Source organism: Thunnus thynnus, chromosome 20 (genome assembly GCF_963924715.1).
Source record: "Thunnus thynnus chromosome 20, fThuThy2.1, whole genome shotgun sequence".
NCBI classification, from domain to species: domain Eukaryota; kingdom Metazoa; phylum Chordata; class Actinopteri; order Scombriformes; family Scombridae; genus Thunnus; species Thunnus thynnus.
The window spans coordinates 2,362,885-2,375,155 of NC_089536.1; the positions used below are offsets into that span (position 1 = coordinate 2,362,885).

Consider the following 12,271-nt stretch of genomic DNA (forward strand, 5'->3'; position numbering starts at 1 on the left):
ATAATTACACAGATCTCAGTATTAAATATGGTGAAACATTTTCTCCCCAGAGATGAAATATCGATCTATTCCAACTTAAAGAACTGATTTTTAAACTCATATTTTCACACACTGTTCATTCTGTTGTTAATCCCGTTTATCCCTCCTCCTCCTCTTCCTCCTCCTCCTCCTCCTCTTCCTCTTCCTCCATCCCTCCATCACGTCGTCTGTCTGTACGGCGGTTTGTGTGTAACAGCCGTGGACACGTTTCCGTTTGTCGCCGGGCAGAACGGTAGCTCACCAACATGTCTGTGAGCGTCAGACGGCTCCACGTCTGCCGTCTGTTTACAGGACGGTAATTATGTGACGCTTAATTAGTCGCAGTAAAAAGGGGCGCTGTGGTCTGGAGATTGGCATCGCTGAGCGGCCGGCCGTCCTCGTGGGGCCGGAGGACGGGAGACAGGGATGGAGGGATGGAGGGATGGAGGAAGGGAAAAGCGATCCGACGAATGAACGAGATAAGATAACAGATCGGCAGCATGGGAGAGTGACTCGACCCCGCTGACCTCGTAAACAAAGACAAACTCACCTCCGTTTCTTCCATTCCAGACGTCTGGAAGACGGACGAACATTAATTCCATCATTTTTAAGACGTAAATAAAGAATGAAAAAGAATGAAAAAATAAACTGTCTGGAAAAGTCTGAACAGGTTTCACATTCAGGACAGTGGTGGAAGAAATACTCAGATCCTTTACTGCAGTAGAAGTACAACAATGTAAAAATACTCCATCATGAAAAATCTACTACAGTAAAAGTACATAAGTATTATGAGCTTGATGTAGTTAAAGTATTGCAGTAAAAGTACATAAGTATTATGAGCTTGATGTAGTTAAAGTATTGCAGTAAAAGTACATAAGTATTATGAGCTTGATGTAGTTAAAGTATTGCAGTAAAAGTAGTGGTTTGGTCCCTCTGACTAATATATTATTATATATGACATCATTAGATTATTAATAGTGAAGCATCAGTGTTAGAGCAGCATGTTACTGTTGTAGCTGCTGGAGGTGGAGCTAGTTTACACTACTTTATATACAGTTAGCTAGTTTAGTCCAGTGGTTCCCAACCTAGGGGTCGGGCCCCTCCAAAGGGTCAGCAGATAAATCTGAGGGGTGGTGAGATGATTAATGGGAGAGGAAAGAAGAAAAAACAAAGTTCTGATACACAAATCTGTTTTCAGTTTTTGGACTTTTTCTCTAATCTTTGATTTTTGCTGAAATATTGGATCATTTGAACATTTATTGAAATGAAAGCATGTGAGAAGTTTAGAGGGAAAAATCACTATTCGGTGGAGCTGTTAACAACTCATAGACATGTGAAATGTGACCCCGACTACACACTGCTTTTTGTAAGACGTCAAAAGCCAAAAAGGTTGGAAACCACTGGTTTCATCTTTAACAATGTGTTGTATTTTAAAAGCTTGTTATATTATCCATTGTGTCAAATCTGCATCTGAAAAGTAACTAAAGCTGTCAAATAAATGTAGTGGAGTAGAAAGTACAATATTTCCCTCTGAAATGTAGAAAGTAGCATCACATGGAAATACTCAAGTAAAGTACAAGTACCTCAACATTGTACTTAATACTTGAGTAATTGTATTTAGTTGTGCAGACGGTTTGATGCAGCAGCATGTTGTCCAAGAAAGTAAGAACAAATTATTAGAATTACAAAACAGAAACTTGTAAAAATCAGTGTATTAAAAAACGTTTCCTTCTTCTTTCCTTCTCTTGTCTGTAGACACGTCCAAGCTGCAGAACCCCAGCAGGAAGCAGTCTGTCTCCAGAAGTCTCAAACACCTCTTCAACTCCTCCAACAAGTTTGTGAAAACACTGAAAAGGTTTGTGCTCGTTGGTTTCCTGTCTGACGGTCTCATGTTCAGGTTTACAAACAGGGAGCAAGATTCATCCTCACACGGTTAGATAACAGAGGACAGTGGAGCTGGAGCTGTTAGTCGATTGATCGATTAGTCGATTGAAAGGATCAGGATCTGTGGAGACGGCTCGCTATTTGTGAACAGTGTGAATTTGTGAGTTCAAGCTCAACAAATATGATGCCAAAGTTTGCACAGATTTATTCTGCAAGTGAATGAATTGACTTTGATTTTCAGTTTGTTTGGAGTTTGTGGGATTTCTACTAAAAGTCAGTGAGGTTTATCAGCCATTTAAGCAGCTAAAATCAATCAATTAATGGGTGAAGTTTGGAATTGTGTGACACTATAAAATATAAAATCATAAACGCCTGTTGAAGTTTGACGTACAGTTGATCTCCCGCTGTAGACTTCTTGTCTTTTAAATAGAAAAACAACTGACAAACATCATGAAACCAGTTTGTCTTTGACAGAATATGTGAGGAGTAACAGACGCTTCCTGTTTGAGACATGAAGCAGCTGATGTGGGTTTGAATGTGTTGGACAGATGTTAGACTGGTAACCAGTCTGTGTCTGCAGGGGGATCTACCTGGCCGCTGTCTTCTACCATAAGGACAGTTTACTGGTGACGGCGGAGGACCAGATCCCCATCGTGGAGGTGGACGATTCCTACAGCAGTTCCCTCATGCAAGACTTCCACTGGTTCACCAAGGTGCACTAATCACACTTCCTCCTCACACTGTCAGTGGATTAAACAGATAAAAATATCCAACAAATGACTTCCTTTCATCTCATTAACGGTTAATGTTATAATAATAATAATCATACATTTTCTTAACAATGTTACAAAGTGCTTTACAAAAGAAAATAAAACCAACAAGGCAGATAAAATAAGCAAAGAGGAACACAGAGGTAAAGGCAGAAGTACATAGTAACAATAGAAGATGCACAATAATAGTAATAATAGGACAATAGAATACACAGGAGTCAAATAATGATAAAAAATAAGATAAAATAACATTAATTAATAGGTGAAAACAGTCATTAAAACATATCAAACATTTCCAAAAGCTTTCACAAAGAAAAGAGTTTTAAAAGAAGCTAAAGAGACCTGGTGCGTCTGAGTTTCAGAGAGTCGGAGGCTCTGACAGCAGAAGCCCGACCAGCCTTTGTCACCAGCTGTGACCTGGAATGACCGACGGGGCTCCATCTGTGGATCTGAAGGGTCGAGGGGGCTCATACCAGTTCAGTAGTGCAGATATGTAACTGGGAGCAAGGCCGTTTAAAGCTATAATATGTAATTATTCCACATTAAAATGTCTAAAAACAACTAGACCTATGTTATATATGTTGTTGAGTTGTGTTCATACATTATTAAATGTTTCCAACAGTTTTCAAACTCAGAGAAATCTGTAATTTAATCAAAGTAACGGACCGTTTCATTTGGTCGCCTGTCGATGGCGTCATACCTCCTCTACCAAAGAGTAAACACACACCAGATGCATACGGCGGCGCTGTGTTTGTCCGCTACAATGGCGTCTACCAAAGAGTAACTTACACACATACAAGATAATACATCGGCGTTGTGGTTGTTCCACACAAACTGTTATAAATGGACTTTTATTCAGTTTTAAGCCACATTTTCATGATAAATTTAGGTGGTTTTTAACTATATCTTTTAGCCGGAAGAAGGATTTTAGTCATTGGACGTCTGGATCTTAAGTTATCAGAGAAATAAACTGGACAAACGTTAGCAGCAGCTCGGCTAACAGCCCCTCCAGGAAGTCCGGTGGTCACCAAACATTGTCGGAGAAATATTGATTTTTTAGGTGAAACAGCTTTATTCAGTGTTTTTACCTGTAATCTCCGGGTCTGTTTGTTCTGGAGAGGAGGAGACCTCTGCTGGTAAAAACATCCTGAATGATGAACACTGGAGTAATCCTATCCCGGTGAAGCTGGTTATTTAACAACGAAGACAACAACTCCCATGATCCCTTGCTACTTCACACCGTCATCACACTCCGTCTTTTGTTATTGTCTCGATTGAGACGCCTAGCGGCTGAAATGACATACTGTGCCTTTAATGCCTTAAAGGTAAGTAATACATTTTAAATCAATATGAAGGCTAACTGGGAGCCAGTGTGCTGGTACCTTTTAGTCCCAGTAATGAGACGAGCAGCAGTGTTTTGGACCAGCTGGAGGCGGTGAAGGGCTGATACCTGAATAAAGTGCGTTGCAGTAGTCGAGCTGAGAATATATAAAAGCATGTATAGTTTTTTTGAAGATTGGCAAAAGATAAAAATGAGCTAATTTTAGAGATGAAACACAACTTCACAACATGTTTGACTTGATTCTCAAAACAGAGGTTGGAGTCAGATATGACCCCCAGACTCCCAGCAGCCTTTGTAACGTTCATCGACAGATCCACAAGGTTTGCTCCAAAAGAGCCGACAGAGTCCGGTGGACTGAATAGAATGACTTCAGATTTGTCGTCATTGAATTTAAGAAACTTCTGAGACATCCAGGATTTAATCCCATCCAGGTTACAGCTGTCACACTGCAGCTGTTTCTCTCGTCCAAGTGAAACACACAGTTTGAAACAACATGAATAAAAGTAACTGCTGTGTTTTTCTACGGTCTGATGTGACATTTTTATTCTTTTATTATCTTTATTCTTTTAGATTCAAGAGTTCTGCAGGCAGAAACACATGTTATACAGTGCTGCTTTGTTTCTCTGCTGTTTGCTGTTATTGTTTGTGTTTTAACTTGAATATCTTTACAGTGGAAATAAACTTTTAGCTTTACTGTGTTTTTATGCTTGATAATTGAGCTGTATGTCAGGACTGGGTGACTGCAGTCTTTTATTGTTGTAAATCTATTCAACATCTCCAGCAGCTGTTAAATTCACCACACAGAGTGGAGAAGCTGCTTGGTGGTTTCCATGTAGAGCATCAGAGATCAATCCTGACCCCACCGTGAGTCCAAAACATCTGGCTGAGTTATGAGAGAAACAAGGAGCGTGTCAGTCCTGATTTCACGAAGCATTTCAGCTCTTTAGTCTGAGAGAAGTTTAGTGAAAGTCCAGATGATCCTGAGTCACCGAGACCTGCTCACAAGCTGCAGGAAACGTGTCTCCTTGCATCAGGATTTAGGAAAAATTCAACGACAATGAAGGTTGTAAGACATGTTTTGATGGCGGCAGGAAGTTAATAAGGATTCAGTCAGCGTAACAAAATATTAAAAAACACAATAACAGCAGAGATGATGGTTTCTCCACCACCTGAACGCTGGAAAAATGCAGTTTCAGAATATAAACACTGTCTGTCAGAATTATTCATCAAACCACAAATATTCTTCAGGCCTCGTTAACATTAAATATTCACTAACTGCAATAAATACAGGAATGAAGCTGGTTTCACAGTTAGTAGAGTTACAGTATTAACACAGGAAGGTCACCTGTCGACCAATCACTGTGGAGATATACGCCTCCTCTTATCTCAGCTGGAACTTTAGTGTCTTTTAGACATTTAGAAGGACTCTGTTTTTGGTTCTTGAGAGCTGTTTGAAATGAATCTGGAGCTGTTGTCATAGCAACGTGCAGCGTATTGAGCTGATCACAACGAGACGTTTTAAGGTTTAACCCCAAACATAAATGAATTTCTTCTTTTCAGATTAATAATGAAAGAATGTTGATGAGAACATGCAGGTTATTGATAAATCAGCATGATCAAATATACAGCTAAATAAAAGTTTTCTAAAAAGGAATTTAAATGTAGTTTTAGATACTCTGAGCAAAAAAACTCACTAACTAAAAGATAAAGACTTAAAAGGTTTTATTGTGTAAAGAAACATCATGGAGCTCAATGTAGAACAAAATAACAGCAGGAACACATAAAATCAGACTTATGTGAATGAATCTGTTGGCCCAGTGCATGCTGGGAGGGTTCCCAACACACCGACCTCGTTTAACAGCGGTCACATGATCAGCACTCAACCAATCACATGAATGCTGTTCGTGGCTTCAACTCTCATTCGAGATAACGTCGTCCAGGACGAACGGAGCATGTTAGCTTGAATCAGTCAAACTAACTTCAGATAAACGTCTCCATCAATAACTGCTGCTGAAAACACAATGTTTCCTTTACAGTTCGGCTGTTAAATGCTTGTTTGGTTTCCTCAGATGGATTTTAAATGTATGACCTTAATGACTTTCTCTCCGTGTAGTAAAGTTTCTGTGTGTGTGTGTGTGTGTGTGTGTGTGTGTGTGTGTGTGTGTGTGTGTGTGTGTGTGTGTGTGTGTGTGTGTGTGCAGCTGTCCTGTATGTGGGAGGACGTCCGGTGGCTGAGACAGAGTATGTCCGTGTCGATGTCGTCGTCCTCCACGCTGCAGGCGCGCCACAAGATGCTCACCGCCGCCGGGCAGCTGCAGGTCAGCACTGCAAAAACTCATTACATCATTATTATTATTATTATTATTATTATTATTATATTATTATTATATTATTATATATGTCGATGGGGTGGACAAAATATTAGGAACAGCTTTCAAGTTTGTTTTAATCTTCTCCAAATTTCACACTGTAAAGTCTGGACTGAAGTTCTCCTCTGGTGTTTTTACGCTCTTCTGTTTTGCCACAATTCATTTGTAAAGTCTGATAAACATAAAAGTTTACTTTGAGCTTTTGTAACGTAAACCCAAAAGCCACAAGCTCAAAAAAGAGTCGTATCCAAGTCAGCAGCTGACATTCGTTGTGATTGATGATCGTAGGAGGAGTTTTAGCAACACTGAGTCCAAAACTTCAAACATTTGTCATAAAAACGTAGCAGAGACTTTAATATTGCAGAATGTGAAGAAGCCGAACATCTTCTCTTCACGGATGTAAACGGGTTTGTTTACTTGCTCCGCCTGCAGAACCTCCTGGGAACTCACAACCTGGGCCGGGTCCACTACGAGCCCATCAAGGATCGCCACGGCAACGTGCTGCTGGTGACCATCCGCGACATGGAGAGCCAGCACTCGCTGTTCAGCGGGAAGTGGATGCAGGTGACCAAACTGCAGAGCCAGAGGAAGTCTCTGTCCACACCTGAGGAGCCGTACGCCCTCGACATCCTCATCATCACCATACAGGTGAGGAAGGACGCTGACGTGCGGAGTGTCGGTTGGATGTTGACTGGTGTCGGTGTTAACGGAGCTTTTATCCTCTGACCTGCAGGACATCCTGGCGTACCAGCGGCGCAGCACTCACCGGCTGGCCCCGGGTCTCTATCTGGGCTACCTGAAGCTCAGCAGCTCCGTAGACCAGATCAAAGTCCTGGTTTCCCAGCGGACCCCCAACATGCTGTGTCACACCCGCATACGAGACAACGCCAACGTGTCCAGGTACGCCACACACGCACGTCGTCACACACACGTCGCTTTCAGGTAAATAATGAAGCGCTGCAGTCTATCAGGAGGAAACGAAGGTGTGAATCAGTCGTTCAACTGTGTTTTTATGTTTATGTCAGTTTTCTTTCTCGTACACACTGAAACACAGAGCCGGCGTTTTAAGGTTTCAGGTACTTTGGAACCAGAGGAACTAAACTAGGAACCAAAAGTCTCTGTTTGTGTTTCCACCACATCTGAGGAACCAGCTCGATCCTGCAGATTAGACCCATGAGGAAGTAAAAACAACAACACAGATCTGTTGTGTTGTTGTTTGTGTTTCCTGCTGTGTGAGTTTGATGTGATGAATGAATGAAAAGCAGAAATGCAGCGAACGTCTGCTCACAACATGAAACAATCAGAACATAACATTTTATTTCTATCATTCAGCAGCTTTGTTTTCACTACTGCTGCTCTCTCTCTTCATTCACTCTCTAGCTCGTTCGACCACCACCACTCTCTCTCTCTTTTTTAAAAACAACTTATCTAACTTTAATTTTAACATAACAAACAAAGAGAAAAGTCTCTTTGTCTTAAAGTGATAGGAGAGTACTTCATAGTTCTATGAATGAAGTGGTTACACATGTTGACGGTGTGTGGTGATGGTCGTCCCTGTAAACTCCGCCCCCAGAGCTCCTGTACTTTTGGACAGTGACCCTGGTTCCTGTGGTGGAAACACAACTAGAGGAACTGAGGTCCTCAAAAGGTTCTTAGTCCCCGAGGGAAAGTTCCTGCAGTGGAAACGCAGCTCTAAACATTCTGGATGGCGTTTTGGAAAAGCTTCATCTTCAGAGGAGAAAGTTTGAGTCTGAAATCGAGAGAAAAAGATGTTTACAGATTTAAACGGCCGAGTGAGGACACACGCTCACTGTTTGTTTGTATGGAGAGAGAATGTAGCTGAGTTTACCTGCTGATGACTCGAGTCTGTGAAACACAGAGAACAACAGTTCATATTCAACATAAACCTGATTTAACCTTAAAGAGAAAAAATACTCAGTAAGATAAATAAAGCACTCACACACACACCCGGAGGCTGCGGCGGCTGAATGGGCAGAAAGAGAGTCGTGACGGAGAGATGGAACCGATGTTCTCAACCCGAGGACCTCCGAGGAAGAAGAGGAGGAGGAGGAGGAGGAGGGAACATTCAGATGACTCACAAACAGCTTGATGCTTTTCAACACACTATGATTCATTCACTATTATTCTCATTATACACACGTTCACAACACTTTCATCCTCTACAAGATGACTGTTTGGTATATTTAGTTCAAGTTAGTGAAAGTTTTTATTTGTCACTGCGGCTGCAATCAATTAATCTGCCGATCACTAATCGATCAATCTAAAAGCCTTCAGATGTTAAATTTACTGTCACATATGACAAAGAAAAACAGCAAACTGTCATATTTAAGAAGCTGAAACCAAACAATGTTTGACATTTTTGTCTGAAAAAATGATTGATTATCAACATAGTTGCTGATTAATGTTCTTTTGACTAATTGATTAATTGACTAATGATGTCAATTGACTAATTAATTGACTAATGATGATGTTAAAAGCCTTTTATCCATCAAATCAAACATCTGCAGAAACTAAAGTCTAAATAAACAAAAAAACAGAAGAAGAAGAAAATAGTGAGCATAATATTTGTGGTGAGTGAAATGGAGGAAGAGCTGATTGATGATGCCGTTTTTAGCACAAACTGCTCTGCATATGAACGGTACCAGCAGAACATGTGACTGCTGGCGTTCTGGCGGGATTGGCAGAGTCGTTATTGGTCTGTGGTTCAGTGTGTTTGTGTGATTAGTGGAGTGGTCGTGATATCAGCCTGCTGTTACTTTGCATTCAACACAAGTATTTTCATATTAAAACCATCATTTTTGATCGATTTAAACTGATTAATTGACAGTTCAGTGTGTTATGATGCTGTAAAATAGTGTAAAAAGTCCATCATCACTTCCCAAACCTGAGTAGAAACAATGAAAATTAGAAAATCTCTGTTCTCTGAGGTATAAAAGTATTTGTGTGGATAAAAATCAAATGTAAACAGACTGAGTGAATAAATGATGACATCATGAACCATGTGACTGAAGAGCTGAAAACATCAGATCTGTGTGGAGCGATGATGAGGAGACTGTAACCTTCCTCACATCAATACATGAAACTAACAGAAACGTCATATTTCCATCATGTTTTCCATCGTTTGACTTTTGACTGTCGCTCTTTTAATGACGTCATCTCATCGTGTCTCTTCTTCTGCGACGGTTTAACGGCAGCGACTGGAGGATGAGCGCCACCTGCTGTTTATCTGCTAGTGTCAATTTGACTTTTTAGGACATTTGGATGGAAACTTGACTTCAGTGGTAAAGTTTATGCTCCTTCCTGACTGTAAAATCTGTCCAAGTTGGTTCAAATAATCTTTGTTTGGTGTCAGCTGGTCGTCAGCAAACTTTATCTACAGCAGATGTAGATGAAGTTGTGTCATTTTAACCAGAGACAGCGACACTACAGATGTTTTCTGTTGATCTTTGCTTATAAAAAAGAGTGAGGAGAGATTCGTTAGTGTGTGAGCTGAACGAATCTGAGTGTTTTATAGTGTCGACATTGACAGTAAAGGTGTGAGCGTGTGGGAACTTCAAAAAAATGCAAGAATCTGTGTCTTCATCTGAGGAATGAGAGCTGTTTGCACCTCTCACATGTTGTCAACATGGACACTAATCTGCCTGCGTGTGTGTGTGTGTGTGTGTGTGTGTGTAATGTAATATCAGCTCTGGACGTGTGCACGTGTGTCTTTTGTGTTCGATCCAATCTGATTGGCTGGGAGCTCGGGGCAGGTAGAAATATCTCTGCTCTTTGGGCTCCAGTGCAGGAATTTCTGGATGCTGCGTCTCCACCTCGGACAGATTGGAAAGTGTGAAGTGAGAGACAAACGGAGGAAACACTGGACCGCTGTGTGTGTGTGTGTGTGTGTGTGTGTGTGTGTGTGTGTGTGTGTGTGTGTGTGTGTGTGTGTGTGTGTGTGTGTGTTGTGCTGCCTCTGGAAGCAGATTTGGATCCGATGGAAGAAATGAATCCGCCAGAGAGTCGTGTAGCTTCATGAAATATTTGGTTGAAGGTTTGGCTGTTGAGAGACCTTTTAGGGGGAAACAGGAGAACGTTGTCATGTGTGAGAAGACGAATGACGGGAAGAAAGGCAAAAGATATGAAATGAAAATGAAAACGTAACAACAGAAGAGGAGAAATAAAAGCTTCTCACGGTGGTGGTTTGATTTATTTGTCTGTTTTGGACAAGAGGTGATGACTCAGGTGAGGCGGACGCACACACACACAGACGCAGTTTAACATCCTGTAAATGTGTCAACGGAGGCAACAAGAACAGATGAAGATGTGAACCGACCCGAGGGCTTAAACTAGTTTTACTTCACTTTTTCCTCATCGTCAGGTGTTTACCTTCACCTGACCAGGACGTCTAGTGGCTCTGTGGACTACGTCTACATTAATCTAAGTCTAAAGTACCTCCGTCAACATTAAAACGCTCCTCCTACTGGGCAGAAGACAGACGAGCAAGTCAGCCACAGAAAACCAGCGAAGAAGAAACATTAGCAGCTTCCTGACCCTTAGTTTATTGCAGCAGATTCCAACAGTTTGAGCAGAGAAAGGTGGAAGATAGACACGTTAAACTCTGAATAAGCTGTCAAAAGGAGACAATAAAGAGAGCAACACTCGCATGAAGCCGTCCGCCGTTGTTGTTGTTGTTGTTGTTGTTGTTGTTGTGTTTCTTCTTCTTCTTCTTCCAATGAAACACCGCACTACTGCCACCATCTGTTCTGTCAGCGATATGACAGCGTTTCTACAAAGCTCCATTTTCAGGGGAGAAAAACGTTTTAGTCTGAACGGAGGAACAAAACAGAGAGAAGAAGATGCAGCTTACTGTGGACGTGGTCTTAGTCTACGTTTCAGTAACACTGCTGGTGAAGCCGAGGATGAAGAGTCGCACCTTCACTGTTTTATTGCTTCACACTCACACACAGTCAATCACAGCTCATTACACTTTCACTCCATGTGTCTTCACCCTTCAAATAAAAGATCTACAAACTGAACTCATTCACAGCTGTTGGCTAAAAGGCAACTTCATAAAAATAACTTACAGTAGTTTGTCTGCTCGTATTGTAAGAAGATTATAAGTGAAGAAGCTCATAAAACAACAACCGTCTTTAAAAGAATTCATCAAACTCTCCACAGCAGAGAGAAAAACACTGTTTTCATTCACAACTGTAATGTTCAAATGGGATAAACGACATAAAACCGATAGAAAAGTGAAGAGAATGAACCAACCTTATATAACATTATTACACCCTTCATTAATATTCATGAAAACATAACTCCCACGTATTGATCAGACTTTGAAAAACACATTTAAGAATCACTTCAGTATCAGTTACTTTCCTGTTTATCACAGAATTTTCCTTCAGATTCAACGTCAACTACAGTGACTTTAATAACTGATAATTAAAGGAGCATACCGGGTTGTTTTTCGTGTTTTAGCCAAATAATCATCTGCTTACAGATTCTGTTATTTCCAAAACATGCAAACACATTTTAGCTTTTCTAAGAATTTTCAGAGTTCTCTAAATATTCAAAATTAAATGTTCAGGTTCAAAATTCAGTGTTTCACCCAGCAAAGCACACATTTACAACTCACAGTAGTCTATAAATTCACTAGTAAAACAATCTGTTGGTGCGTTTATGTGCTGTCGTGTAGAAATGTCTCCACCACTCTTTTATAACTTTTATATACGATTCAATACAACTAACTGTTGTCACAAGTTTTTATGACATTAATAATTATTCCCTGTTGAGTTTCCAAACATCACAGCTGGTGAATGCAGCGCTGTGTGGTAGCTGAATGGAGAAGCTCTGTTGTCAGATCTTCAATTCAGCACCTGAAC

At 40.8% G+C, this 12,271-nt stretch overlaps 1 protein-coding gene across 4 annotated transcripts in view; it reads left to right on the top strand.

Moving 5' to 3' along the window:
- ankfn1a (ankyrin repeat and fibronectin type III domain containing 1a) overlaps window positions 1-12,271 on the top strand; it is a 133,944-nt gene that overhangs the window by 100,722 nt on the left and 20,951 nt on the right. For all 4 annotated transcript variants that reach the window (XM_067575570.1, XM_067575571.1, XM_067575569.1 and 1 more), the window contains exons 15-19: window positions 1,774-1,873; window positions 2,483-2,615; window positions 6,216-6,332; window positions 6,816-7,031; window positions 7,117-7,283. In XM_067575570.1, the coding sequence (XP_067431671.1) occupies window positions 1,774-1,873; window positions 2,483-2,615; window positions 6,216-6,332; window positions 6,816-7,031; window positions 7,117-7,283 (733 nt within the window). The remainder of the gene's footprint in view (window positions 1-1,773; window positions 1,874-2,482; window positions 2,616-6,215; window positions 6,333-6,815; window positions 7,032-7,116; window positions 7,284-12,271) is intronic.